The following is a 15,155-nucleotide window of genomic DNA, read 5'->3' as shown; positions in this document are numbered from 1 at the left end:
TGTACTGCCATGTCAGACAACATATCTTTTTTCTTTCACTCTATTATCATAAAAAAAGATAATACAGTGAATAAAAAAAATTAATGCCATATTTTTCAGTCTAGAATGCACGACTTAAATAAAGTTAATAAAAATTTTATTAGACTTTAATTTAAGTTTGTAATTATTTGATTTTAAGTTTTATAATTATCAATTATAAAACTTAATATAATTATCGTTATAAAGACGCGTCGTTTCAAGTCGTCTCTATATAAAAACAAACATGATAAAAAAATTATAAAGAAATAAGTTGTATAAGTTCTGAAGTTCTGATGCGATAGTTTACATAAATTAGCGAATTAGCCTTACCAACAATGTTAAAATAATTTCTAATAAAACTAAAATCATATACATATCTAAAAAAATTATATGGACTTTTAATATAAAAAGAATTCACATATGCAGTAATTTTAATTTAATCAACAAAATATTTCAAAAAAATTGCTCTATTTTTTTCTTGCTATAGTGTAGCATTAATTGAAATCTTAAAAAAATGAACGGAACCTAAAAGGTTTTTTCAAATCGATTTTTTTAATGTTTTGATAACACATTTAAGATTGTAAGCACTAGTAAAGAAGAAAAAGATTGAATTTTAAGTTTTTCTAATAAAAAATTTGAAAAAAGTTGATCTTGTGGGAGATTTATGGTGTTAAAAAGGGCCTTCTATAGATCCCATAAGAATACGTGTAAGTTCAAGAGCTGTTAATTGTTACTCTCTCTTAGGGTCCAAGACTGTATTTCTGTCAGCCGTGGTTTAGTCCCATAAAAATAAAATTGGAACCCAACAATGCCAAGAATAGAGAAATGACGCAAATACATGAATTTTTGCCATTATTGTGAACCGAGATGGTTTTGTATCTTATTTTGACATGTAATTATTGATTAGGAACATTTTTTTAAATGCACTAAATTTGGAATGCAAGTTTTTTTTTTACTTAATAAAGCAAAATAAATATAACATTTACATTGTTTAATTTTATTTTTTCGAAAATTTAAACTTTCTCAATAAAATTCGAAAACAAAATGGCAAGTGAATGAAAAGTATTAAAAAATGTGCAAAAGTAGGATTCTGTAGTATCACTTTTGCTACTTACGCATACGCAAATTTGCGATATTCGATTTACACAGTGCCGAAATTTTAGATGTGAAAATCGTTTAGCGAAAGTAGCACTACATAGTAGAACAACAGTAGTATAGTTAGTCGTAACGTTCCTAGTTTTGTGAAAATGGTGTTGGAGGAAATAGTTGATTAGATTGGAAAATTGATTTTAATTTATAAAAAACGTATGAAAATAGTTTAGTGAGCTTGTTTTTACAACTTTTTAGTACCTGAATAAATTATAAACATGAATCCAATAATTTTAGAAGCAACCGCAAAACATACTTCTACTGTAAGAAAATTTATTATTAAGTTGTAAAATATACAACGTATAAATATTTGGAAGTATCTACATATGCACTTTGAATGTTATTTTCTTTCAGCTTATATTCTTGCATGGTTTGGGAGATACCGGGTAAGTAAAATGGTGTAGCATAGTTGAAAAAACTTCATATTTAGGTGCCTATAAAATCATTATTTTTTTTACTTCAAAAGTAGAAATTTTTAAAATAATGTAATTTTTCAATACTGTAACGAAACAATTTTGTGCATGTACGAATACAATTTTCTTATAATTAGCCATGGTTGGAGTGCCGCTGTTGGGAGTATAAGGCCATCTCACATGAAAGTAATTTGTCCTACTGCCCCAACAATGCCCGTTTCTTTGAACGGTGGGTTTCAAATGCCTTCTTGGTTTGATTTACGAACATTAGACATATCTGGACCTGAAGATGAAGAAGGAATCAAAAGAGCAACCGGCAATATACATCAAATGATTGACAAGGAAATTGCAGAAGGTATTCCGTCAAACCGTATATTACTTGGTGGCTTTTCTCAAGGCGGGGCTTTAGCTTTATACTCGGCGCTAACGTTCAGTCGGCCACTGGGTGGTGTAATTGCTCTATCGTGCTGGTTACCGATGCATAAGCAATTTCCCGGATACATGGTGCAATATGATGAAATACCGGTCAGGTTTTTATATTTTTAAATTGTTTCTAAAACTGCAGCTATTACTATCTTCATGAGAACTTCGTTAAACTTTCGCAATATATACATTATGTATATGTATGCATGCATATACATACTTACATATGTATGTGCATGGAAAATAGTAATTTTTCAGTTAGAAAGTTTATATTTTATGTTATATTCTTTGTTTTGTAATCCTTTAACATTTTAATATGAACTTTAAACTAAGCTCAACTATGTCGGTAAAAACTAAAAATACATTTAATCTTTTAAAGTAAATATGCATACCTATCCATGGCCCAATAGAGGTACTAGGTCCTCGAGATTCGACACTTTTTGTCCCAGAAATTTATGTCGTAACTCGAATTGTCGTTTGAGGAGAAAAAAAATGTATAGAAACAAACAATGAGTTAGACAAACTATTTTATAATATAATTTACCAAACAAAACTATGTCAAAATTAATGAATAATAAAACTAATGCCATATATATCTGTTCTCATCAAGCCCAGAGAACAAATCAAAAATAAATTCCAAATTTACATGGAGCTTATTATTTCACACAAATTTATTTGTGTGACGGAAATTGATTAACATTCTTGGATCTACCGATTATACTTTTTTTTTAAATTTAAAATTTAAATTTAAAAAAATCGGTTGTTAAATTTCATCTGAAAAATGGATTTAAAAAAAAAATTGCAATTTCTAGCGCAGACAACCATTTTTGTCTCTTCCAAAGGGTACTGAATTACAGAGTAAAATTTTTGAATGAGAAACAGAATTAAAAAAGGTATTGAAAAAAAAGCAAAAAAAAAGTAATTATAATCTTGATGGCTTTTAAAACTATACTAAATAAAATGAGAATAAAAAATACATAAAAATTTCACAAAAAATATTAAAAAAATATTTCAATCGGCATACTTCGAAAACATATAATATTAAGAAAAGTTTTTGTAACTTTATCGGATTGAAAATTTCTGAAAATAATTTCAGCTTGATGGCCTGATAGATATACATATATGGCATTAAAAAAACCAAAAAAATTCAAGTTTGTAGCAAAAACTAAAATAAAATCTGATTAAGTTGATATGTACCTATATCACTTCAATTTGTATTATTAACAACTGAATTTGAAGTGTCGTATTGGAAGATGTCGTATCTCGAGGACTTAGTGTATTAATATGTACGTAAACACAAGTATTCCTACATTAAATAAAATTTTAAGTTTTTAGTTAAAGAGTAAAACCTAGTGTTATGAACTTACATTATAATTTATATTCAATATTTAAATGGTTATTGTTATTAATATTCCAATGCTTTGTTTCTAGCTCCAGAATTTTTTTTAGCTCCGATCGTTTGTAAAAAATTAAAAAAAAAATTAATTAAAACTTTTCCAATCAAAAATTGTTTTCTAAGTATTCCCCCCTAAATCCTAATTTCGAAAATGAAATTGTGTTCTTTTAAAAGTAAGACATTTGAAAAAATTCTACATGACATTATGTTTTTCTCTAATTTTGGGGTCATGAGATTTTCTCGTAGAGATTCTTTTGCTTTTATTTTTTTTTTTTTAAATTGAAGAGGGTTTGCCGGTATTGCTTCGTTTTTGTTCTTTTGATTGTTATTTTTTTTCGTCAGGCCGGTCATTTGGGTCCTCCTGTTTGGGTTTGGGTTTAATTTGTCGGCTAATGATTTTTTGTGTGCCTGCTCGTGTAAGCAGTTTCGGTGACTACGAAAATTAGCGACTGGGAGCCACTAATTTTTTTTAATATCAGTTTATTTATTTTATACAGAAATTTTTAATTTCATACCTTTATGTTTTATTCAAATAATAAAATATATATGTATGTATAAGTTATGTCTTACATTGTCTGTTTGAATTTTGTCACCTAAATATTTTACAATAGTTCTTGATGTTACCTTGATCTTACCTTCCATATTAAATTGCCTTCGAAATTTATTGTTTGTTTAACTAACATTTCACGAAATTTACATAAAATACACATGTGTATGGTAACACCCATTTATTGTTTCAAATGAGAATAATATTATAAAAATATTCTACATTATTTTTGCAATAATTTAGTTGTAATTGACATTTTTTTAAATAATTTTTATATAATAATAGTCGTTTTATATACATTTCGTAATTTTTCAGTCACAAAAAACACAAATTTTTAAATAAAGTGATAAAACTTTTACTAATTACAAATACAACATGTACTTGTTTATCTTTATTATTAATTTCTTAAAAAAATTTTGTTTACTTTGTACCAGTATCCTCGACTTTTCCAAGAAAAAAACGATATTGTTTAAAGACAATAAGAAAGAGGCTTGAAGTTTTTGGTTTCGCTGTGTTTTTTTTTTCCATATAGTATTTTTTGGAGAGTGCGAGTTATATAGAAACAAATATGTTCCTTCAACTAATATCTCTAATTCGTTGGTTTTTTTCTCTAGCAAACTTTTTTTTGGAATCGTGTAGAAAAATTAAAGATAAAATGTTTTTATTGTAAAAAGTATATATTAAAATAAATTCAAAAACTTTATAATTTTTGACTTAAATTGTATAATGGAAAACAAAGAGTAACATTAACAGAGTGTAGAGATAATCATTACTTTTTTCTTCCTTCTATTGTGTTTATAGAGAACTGTTGCAGGATTTTTATATGTAAGTGCGTTTCTCATTTAGTTGAATCAAAATTCACAAAAAAATCGGAGATGCATTTATTGGAGGATGACAGACTCTATGTTGGTGCGTGTCTAATATAATATAATTTTAAAGTCATTTTTGGTTTCATGTTGAATACGAAGCAGTGTTTTAGTAATTAGTAGCAAGAATCTTAGGATATAAATATATGTATAATTAAAAGTGTTTTTTCAATAGGAGTACCTAGATCCCAAAATAAGTCGCAAATTGTGATAAACGTAAAGTAATACTTTCTATATTTATTCAGTAAGGTTTACAATTTTTTTTATTAAAGAATGCGCATAGCACCTAATAGTGCCAATAAAATAACTTGTGATTATTCGAGTGATGTAAATCTACAGTTTGTTAACGAGCAACCTTTACATATGTACTGTGAAAATGGTCGCTGGTGAGGCCTTTGATTATGTAGTACCTACTATGAAGTCGTTGATTCTTATTTCTTTAAAATTAAGATTATGGAATCATTATTAGTATTAGGGAGAACTAAACTTCAATTCTAATCGGTTATTGCGGTCGCAACTGTATTCTATGGACTATGGACTTCTACCAAAAACACTATGGCGTACCATACAAGCAAGCGTACCTGTATGGTGCAAGTGAATTGCAATCATTACTTTATAAATACAATTGTATTGAGCAATATCACATCTTTGGAAACTAAAATAAAATTATACGTTCGTAAGATGATATCACAAGTACCGCATAAGGTGCAGAAAAATTTAGTTTAGGCCTGTAAGTGCCGGTAAGAAATCGTCAGAATGATACATATTTCGTTGAGGACACAAGTATTTAAAAAAAACTTTGAAAATATATTAAAAAAAGAACATAAGAGCTTTGTTATGAAAACTGCTGTATGTACATACATATGTATTATTATATAACTTAAGTATGCACACACGCTTGCAGATGTGTGATAGATAATACAATAGCTGCAGTTTTCAAATTCGATTTAATTCTGTTTCAAAAGAGAATTAAGTGAGTTGAGAACTGTATTTTTTTTGTTTATAGATATTTCAAGCTCACGGTGATGTGGACCCCGTGTTGCCATACAAGTTTGGGCAATTATCAGCTAGTATTATGAAAACAGTTTTGAAACAAACTCAGTTCAAAACATACAGTGGGTTATCGCATTCATCTTCTGAACAAGAATTGCAAGACATAAGGGTAAGTATCTTTGACTTCAAAAAGCGCTCAAAACGTAACTTTTACAAAGTGCGCTAACATTCAAAAAAGTTTGATGAAAGTTCTTCGCATTTTACTTCATTCAAATACATGTTTCAATTGATGTTGAATTTAACGTCAATTGACGTTGTATGTCTAAAATTTTTGTAATTTTCAGGAAAGAATAATTCCAAAATTAGAAATTTTATACTGAAAAATAAAATTGTTTTCAATAATATTCCATCACCTTAAGTGATAAAATTCACAAAATATGGGTGATTATGTATCTGAAGCCTATGAGGAAAGCGCTTTTTTCAGACTTTTTTTTTGTTTACAATTTCTCACAATCAGTGTTTTTTCGTATTTAGTCGTGTTAAGTCCGATATTTTAAATATTGAGAAAAACTATTTCGGAAGAGACGTTATAAGCAAAAAAAACTTCAATAATGCGCCTACGACGTATTATATTCTATTATATTACAACGTATTACATTCCAAATAGTTTAGTAAAAGCTCTTGACATTGTACATTTTTCCTAAATGCGTTCTATACGTAGTGGATACGTAAAATAGAAGTAAATTTTGTATCGAAAAAATCGAGCACGCTTTTCTTATACATGTCATATAAATGTTGCCAGAAATAACCAATTAAATAAACTAGCATATATTTCCAGCAATAAAGTGCTAGTTATTATTAAATATGTACAATTTGTAAGAAGGATTAGTTAAAATTTTGTTTAAAGAAAAATTATTTCAAAAAATATTTCAAAATATTGATTTATTTTAAATATTTGTAAAAAAAATCAAATTTAAACGAAATTCAAATTTCATAATATATTATCAGTTTTGTTTGACAATTTTACTGAACAACTCATAGCAATATTAATAACAATAAATGTTAATACATATATGTAAAGTTTAATGATTCTAAAACAGTATAATTTTTAACTTTAATTAAAATTATTGTTATTATTCACTGAAATAGGTGGTATATTGCAGTGTTCTTCCTTATTAATTAAGCTTCACATACTAATTCATTCTAAAACAAAATATTTTATAAATAATTCATGTCAATATTTTATTTTACTTACTGAATTCAACGGCATCGGGACCTATTCATTTCATCATTTCATCTTTTCTAGAAAAACTGTAATTATACATTTGAAATTATGTATTAATCAAAGCACTATTGAATAAATATTTCTTTTATAATATGACGTAAAAAAAACTATTTGTTTTTGTAAATGGGATTTCAAATTTAGAACTATACACCTTTTTCTTTTTTAATAAATTTTTTTCTTTTTTTCATTTGTTATAGTTTTTTTATAAGTTTTTTTCATAAAAAAAAAAAATTTTTTTTTTTTATAAAATAACATTCTTTTTTTAACACTTATTATTAAATATTTTACAATTTTTTATTTACAAAATGCCTATTTTATAAATAAAATAACAAAATCTTTCTTTGTTTACTTTTTATATAGCGGCGCGTAATTTTCTAAGAAAAAAAACACCAACATTTGGCATTTAGTGTTGATTTCAGTTTGACAAGACTTGGAGCAAATAAAGACACCTGAAGCTTCACTATGTGTTTTTTTTCACGATTATTAAGGAGTGTAAACGAGATAGAAACAAAGATGCTCCTTCTTTTTTTTTTTTTTTTTTTTTTTTTCCTTTGTTCACTTCTAGAAGGAGCATAGGGCTAGTGTATGATTTCTCATGCACTAGTTTCATAGCGTCATAAAGTTTAAACTAGGTAGGTGACTAGCCTGCCGTAGTTTTTGTTTATATTAATTATTTGAGGTTATTAATATTTACTGTTTATTTTTCTTAGTTTTTTTTTTTTTTTTTAATATCGAATATTAGGAATATTTGAAAATTACTTGTATAATATTTTTTTTTATTAGTATTGTATATTAAGTTATAATAATATTGAATATAATTTTTATAGTGACCTGACCGGGGTTTGAACCCGAGACCCTTCGGGTAAAGGACCGGTGCCATAACCACTGCACCAATGGTTAGATGCTCCTTCTTTTAGTATTTCTAATTTGTTAGTCGCAGGCGTGATAATAAAAGGTCGTACTAGTCTTGACGTGGTAGCAAATGTCAAAATCATCACATGTGCTCTTTATGCGATGTGATAGTAAACTTTTATCACCTCAAAATTTGCAATCTAGGTTTTCTAGCTTTCTAGCTATAAATAAAATGGAAAAATCGACGAAGAGTTAATTCCAAAAACTATTTTATTGCTTTTATACTAAAAAATTTTATTTTATTCTTTTAAGTAAAAGTTTAAAACGTTTTTTTCGAAATTTTGGAATACTTTTGAATTCTAAAAAATTATGTTTTAATTTAATATTTAAATATATATAAAGCTTCTTTAAAACACTGTGGGAAGTTGCAAGGAATTAAAAAAATCGGTAGCTATTATTTAAATCTTTCTTTGTTTTTTTTTATATGCAAATAAAAAAATATTTTTCACGTCATTTAATTTTCAATATTTTTGTGAAATTACGTCAGCTATTAACACTACTAAAAATATTTTTATCGTGTCTACAGATACGACTAGCAGAAAAGCATATTTGAGGTGACGTGACGTGATAGCTTTTTTTCTTTACACGTCATTGACGCGACTAACAATATGGGTGTATATATAGTAAATTAACTATTCCAACCGTAATAAAAAATCATGTGACAAAAAGCAATGTACGTAACAAAGTTATTTTCGTGTTGATTAAATTTTGACCTGTGATTTATTTAACTATTAATGAAAGGCCAATTTTGGAATTATCCGAATCCGTGGATTTGTTTGTCAATCTAGGTGGTTCTTGATTAAATATAATTGTTTCACCAATCGTCAATATTATCGGTGAGTGGTCATGTCTTAATTCATAACACTAATAAAATGGCCAGAAATATCGTTGGTTATAATGAAGTTCATTAGATCCGGAGATCTGTCTGGGCCAGTGACTCAACATGTCGGCTTGCCAGGAGAATCACACTAAAGATAAAATTGTTTCCTAGTATACTAATCATATTTTTATACACGTCTAATTTAATTTTGTGTTTAGGTGGGCAGTAATATAGCAGAACTTTTAAATTCTTTGTTTTGGTTTTGATTTTGATGGAGGTTATTTGCGTATATTCTAATTTGATTTTCCTACCTTCGTTATGGTTTAAGTTGCTTTTAATTATAATTGCTGATCCATCCCAGGCCCAATTTTCTGGATGCTCAGCGTGATAGCATAATCTTTAATGGCTATGTAGGATTCTTTCCTCAAATGAGTTTCGGAAATTAGGCAAATGTCAATTTTGTTTTTTGCACAATTGCAACTTGTATGAATGATTTAATAGCTTGTATATTATAATACCGTTGCCATTCCATGTCATTATTCTTAATGTATAGGGTATAATCGGAAAATAATCAAAAATGTGCATCAATACAGCAAACAAAAGTTGCTGATGCTTTACCGATGTGATGCGTTTACCTTATTTGAAAATGTTAATACCATGCATAAAGAAGTAATTAACTTTATTATTTATTAAGTTAAAATAATAAATGATTCAGTTTCTATTTGAGAAACTTCTCAGCTTGTATTTAAAAAAACTTTGCATCAATACAAAATCACAAAAAATTGATGCACACCTGATTTAATATGATGCGCATACAATGTTTTTTTTGACATTTTTGGACATTAAACTTTAAAGTATTGATGCATTTTCGTAGATAATTTTTAAATGATTACGCATCGATGCTGCATCGATTACTTTCCGATTATACCCAGACACGGCCCTGATGTATTCGTCGCGCTAAGCGGTTTCTAAAAAATACCCCCCCCCCCCCCTCTTCCACGGTTTCACCTATTTTATTACTGTGAACAAAATTTAATAGGTATTGCACATTGTGCGTCATAAAGCATTTTCTTGTAACCTTATTATGCTGAATGCAGGGTTAATTAGAGAATTAAAACCTGTATTTAAGCTTTCAGCTTTTTGTTTTATAAATTCAACAACAAGGTATGTTAATTAACCATATTTTAAGTACCATAAGTCCTCGAGATACGACATTTTTGGTTCCAGAAATTTATGTCGTAACTCGAATTGTCGTTTGAGGAGGGAAAAAAATGTATGGAAACAAAAAGTGAACTAGACAAACTGTTTTATAAAATAATTGATCTTTTTTTTTTTAAAAAGGTAACAAAGTTTGAAAAAAACAACAAAATATAATAACAAAACCAAAAAAATTCAATTTTGTAACAAAAATAAATAAAAAAAATCTGATTAAGTTGATATTTTATCACTTCTTTAGTTTTGTTTTATAACTAGATTCGGTATAGATTTTTATTAAAAAAACAGTAAAATCTGTCAAAAAAACAATTTTTTTTTAAATTTTCAATGTCGTATTAGGAACAATGTCGTAAGCCGAATAAAAATGATCCAAATTTATATCATGTCGTAACTCGAAAGGTCGTATTAGAAGATGTCGTATCTCGAGGTCTTAGTGTAGTTATGATCAGATTTATTTCAATTATTTAAACTTGATTTTTTGGTTTTAACAACCAAAAATTCACTTTTTGGCGTAAATTAAACTTAACTATAAACGGTTCTAAAAAAAATAATATCAATAAATGAACTCTTTCAAAGCTTCTTTGAATATAAAAAAAAGTAAAAATTTATTTACTTATATGCTTAAATGATTGTACATAGCGAAATTTTATTCGAAATTTTAAATTTACGAATAAAATTTGGCTTTTTCACAAATCGCCTGATATATGAAGCAGTGTATAAAAAAGTTCCGACTTGCATTCAAAAATTAAGGAAAATTCAAAGATTCGGTCTTAAATTTGTTACTTAAAAACTAAGCTTTTTATGTACATAGGTATAAGTATTTTATAATGTTCATTATAGTTTTTAAGATTTTATTAAAATAAATGCATTTACTGGTATTTAAAAACTTGTGGTTTTGAAATTTCAAAATGTCGTGCTGATAAATTGTTTTAATTTTTGAGAAAATTGTATGAAATTATGTGCCATTTCATTTACTTTCATTGTTTGGATGATTTAAACTACATCCATTCAACATAAAATTTTTAACTTTTACTTGATTATTAAACATCTTTTCAATTCAATATAAGTAGAGGATATTACCAATTTATATTTAATTCTGCGATTGATAACAGTTTTTTTAAAAACGAAAGCAAAACATAGTAGTAGAAATTCATTCAAAATTTTTTGTTAAACAAAAAGAAAATATTGGTATACTCAATCTCAATATCAAGTTATGCATTCCATTATTTAAGAATATTGCTCTCATTCTCTTTCTAATTTCTTTCTATTGTCATTCTTAATTTTTGTTTTTTTTTGCTCTTGTTGTTCACTAATGCAATATGTAGTATACAGAAAAAGTAATACATTATAATAATGTGTTTGTTTGTTTGGTGAGTGGGCGACAACTCAGCATAAATAATATTTTGCATATATGAAACAATTTAAATATAATGTGTACGAACGAGTGTAGCCAGGACGATCACTCAGCAGAATAAAAATCTTGCTTCATGATATAATTATATGTGTACGAGCAATCTCAGCAAAATAAAAATTTTGCTTTATGAAATAATTATATGTGTACGCAACATGTGAGTGTTGATCTTATCCATATTAGACAATGAAAATTATGTGTACATATTGTGTATTTTTGAATGTTTTTTGCGTATTTGCTTCTATGTGGGATTGAATATATACAGCTGTATGAAATAATATTCTGTATGTATGGGCATATGCGAATTTATTCTAGTATGTATATAAAAGGAAAAAAATAATAACAATTGTGATTCTGATGATTCATATCATCATTCTACGTTAACAGGGGGTGGTTTTCGTTCCTTAACATTTGATTTCTTGTTATTAACGTCTTTATCGTTAATATACATATATATTAATTTCGTTAGTGGTTATCACTAGAGATGTTCCTGCTTTACGCTTTTTACCCACCTTTTAGTTTTGGTGACCCAGGTAGAAGAGTCAGTATCAAAACTTGGTACTTCCTCCTCATTAGAGGTGAATGAAATTGATTTTTTGTAATGAACTTGAAGTTCTGTTGGATTTAGTAACTTTATCGAAACTATTAAAACCAATTCACTGTTTAGCTTTTATGAATTAATTCGGTTCATCAACATTTTTTTGCTTGTGTGTTATTGAAAATAAAATAACTTTCTACTTATTTTTTTCCAAGTTGTCGTATCTTTATTTGGGGCCTAAGCTGTTTATCTCATCGGCCACTGATTTCCAAAATGGTTTTACCTCGACCGCATTAATGTTTGGGGATCCTTGGGCTGTGTTCTCTCGTACTGTTAATTTTAATAACCACAATTACATTTTAATAATTTTTCGACTTCTTTGTATTATTTATTTTGAAACTTAATAGGTATATAGGTTTATAACCTATATACCTATTAATAGGATAACTTCACCTATATACCTATCTATTAATAGGTATATAGGTTAAGATAACTTAATAGGTTTATCTTGAAATAGGTACATATATAAAATTATCAGTTTAACGATTAAGTTTTCTATACTTTTCTATATTACTTTTAAAAACCTAATAAATAAGAATGCTGAAAAAATCGAGTTTTTTCGAGTTTTTGTGGAGACTAACTCTAACTGAAGTAGTTTTCGGTATTACATACTCACAAAAAGAAAATCATTCTCTTACCAAATTTTCACAAAAAGCTATTATAAATTGTAGGAGCGCATGAATCACCTTCATAAACCCTAACAGAGTCTAAATAATGAATTTTAAAATGAATTTTTTAATTTTGTATACGTTTACTGCATGGATAAGAGTATTATTGATTTAATAAGTTTTTTTTTAGATGTTTATAGATAATTGGACACAAAATCAATAAGAGGCTGTTGTTGCTAAGAGGCTGTTATTCAAGCAGATTAAGAGGACTAAATTCAAAAGTAAATATGTATATACAAGAAATTTAAGATCAAGTATTGGAACAAAATAAAATAGAATTGAAATCTGCGTAATGCATACATAATAAAATGTGTTTTGAATTAAGACATCAATTATAATGCTCTGAATTCGTATTGATTAAAATATAAAATATATACTATACATATGTAAATGTGCTTATATTCTATTTACATACATAAAAGTTGCGTTATGGGTTTGTCTGTTTGAAAATTAAATCAAAATAAAATAGAATTAGTGTTTATCGTTGTATTTCTATTGTACATATTTGTGTATATATCAATACATATATATAATATGCATAATTTTTTGTGTCTTAGACAAGCGTTATATTCGCCCTCTTAATGAATACGCGTTATATGCATGCATGTATTTCAAAAGGGTTTGAGGTCTTGTAATCATTGAGCAAGTTAGATTTGGTTGACGTGGCTCCTCAAATATTTAGGTTTGTTGGGGTGAAATCTTTTTGCTTCTCCAGTTTCGTTTAAATCAGCTTGAATTCCTCAAGAAGCGACTAAATTTGCTGCCAGAATATAGTGAATAATATAGGAAATATAGTAAACTGGACATGGTTATCAGTAAAGTGCAGACTCAACAAAGATTATTCAGAAAAATAACTACAATGATCCTTTGACAGAAATACGAAATGTGGAAAAAACTCTAAAATATATTAAGTCAAAATTATAGGTAAAATTGAGTTGAATATAATATAAAATTTTTGATATGTTGTTAGAAAACTCCAAATTTCATTTTATGAGTATTATAAAAATTTTTAGGTAAGTCAACTTTTCGTATAGAAAACTCGAAATGAAAAGAGACAAAAATCACCTTTTTTCTAAAAAAGAAACAACAAAAAAAAATGATTTTTCAGAAATTTCATTTCGTCAAAAATATATTTGCAATTTTAAAAAATATATACATTCACAACAACAAGGTCTAGGCCTTGATTTTTTGTGATGTCAATGTTGTAACGCTTTTTGTCAATGTAATTTGATTTAAGAAGACTTGTAGATACATATGTCTGCTTCAAATTTTGAACTAATGTCTGTACATCTAACAAGTCCCGATACTCAATTTTTTTTACAAATTAAATTTTGGCTTCGTTCGCCTTTTTTTCTTTAAATGTCACTGATCATATTTCTTATTATTTTTACCGACCGTATTGTGTAATTATGTGATGGCAACAAATTTTGCATATCGAGTTTTCGGTGGGAAGGTACTTCTCCATAGTAGGGAAGTGTAAATAAACTATTTTTAGCAACCTGTCGGTCTGTCGGTCTGTGTGTGCACGCGTGTATCTCAAGTTCGGCTGAACCGATTTTGATGAAATTTTATATGTAAGTTTATTTCTACCATGGCACGGGTTGATCAACTTTTGGTATATATCAGGCCTCGGGAACTGCACTTTTTAGCGGGCCTGTTTTACATTTTGAAGAAAATATTCAACCGATTTACTTGAAATTTTATATATAAGCTCAGCTCGACCGTCCGTGAAAATTCCTAGCTTTTGGAACAAATCAGGCATCAGCAACTGGACGTTTACTACGGGCCAAATATACATTTTTGTGTATATAAAGGGAAATAATCAACCGATTTCATTGAAATTTAATATTTGAATTCCTAGTATTAAAACAATGAACATACAAATTTTTTGGAAAGATCAGGCATCGGCAACTAGACGTTTACTACGGGTCAAACATACACTTTTGTGTATATAAAGAGAAATAATCAAGCAATTTCATTGAAATTTAATATTTGAATTCCTCGTATTAAAACAATGAACATGTAAATTTTTTGGAAAGATCAGGGCTCGAAAACTGATCTGCGGGCCGATTTTACATTTTTCACCATATCTACGGAACGAGTTGATGGAATTTCTTGAAATTTGATATTTGAGTTCTGGATGTTACCGAAACTAACTGGCGAGCATTTCAGGGAATTAGGGTAGCAGAAAGCGAAACTTTACTAAGAGCCAAATTTACATTTTTCTAGGTATGTTAACTAATAGCTTACTAATGTCCTAAAAATTGGAAAGAAGTATTTAACAGACATTTTTATAATATTCTGTAACACTTTCATTTAAGTAGATTAATACATAGACTAATACACAATGCGGTCGGTTATGTGGTGACTACATCAGATTTTTTTCTTTTTTTTACGTAAAAAAGAGTTTAATATTTCGAAAAATCTCAGGATATCATACC

At 27.7% G+C, this 15,155-nt stretch overlaps 1 protein-coding gene across 1 annotated transcript; it reads left to right on the top strand.

The window, feature by feature from the left end:
- The first annotated feature begins 1,216 nt into the window (after window positions 1-1,216).
- On the top strand, window positions 1,217-13,099 carry LOC129611517 (acyl-protein thioesterase 1). Its single transcript, XM_055524700.1, has 5 exons — window positions 1,217-1,430; window positions 1,522-1,553; window positions 1,718-2,105; window positions 5,819-5,974; window positions 12,845-13,099. The coding sequence occupies exons 1-5, from the start codon at window positions 1,386-1,388 to the stop codon at window positions 12,875-12,877; spliced, it is 654 nt and encodes a 217-aa protein (XP_055380675.1). The 5' UTR covers window positions 1,217-1,385; the 3' UTR covers window positions 12,878-13,099.
- Window positions 13,100-15,155: the final 2,056 nt, after the last annotated feature.

Source organism: Condylostylus longicornis, unplaced genomic scaffold (genome assembly GCF_029603195.1).
Source record: "Condylostylus longicornis isolate FDR11 unplaced genomic scaffold, ASM2960319v2 ptg000051l, whole genome shotgun sequence".
Lineage (NCBI taxonomy): Eukaryota > Metazoa > Arthropoda > Insecta > Diptera > Dolichopodidae > Condylostylus > Condylostylus longicornis.
Note: the sequence above shows the minus strand (reverse complement) of the source record. Positions and strands in the feature narration are given on the sequence as shown.

Excerpts from the sequence above, each read along its gene's own strand:
- LOC129611517 (XM_055524700.1), top strand. The coding sequence starts at position 1,386 with ATGAATCCAATAATTTTAGAAGCAACCGCAAAACATACTTCTACT. Across the intron at positions 1,554-1,717 it reads CATGGTTTGGGAGATACCGG|CCATGGTTGGAGTGCCGCTG; the intron begins GTAAGTAAAATG and ends TCTTATAATTAG. Across the intron at positions 5,975-12,844 it reads AAGAATTGCAAGACATAAGG|ATGTTTATAGATAATTGGAC; the intron begins GTAAGTATCTTT and ends GTTTTTTTTTAG.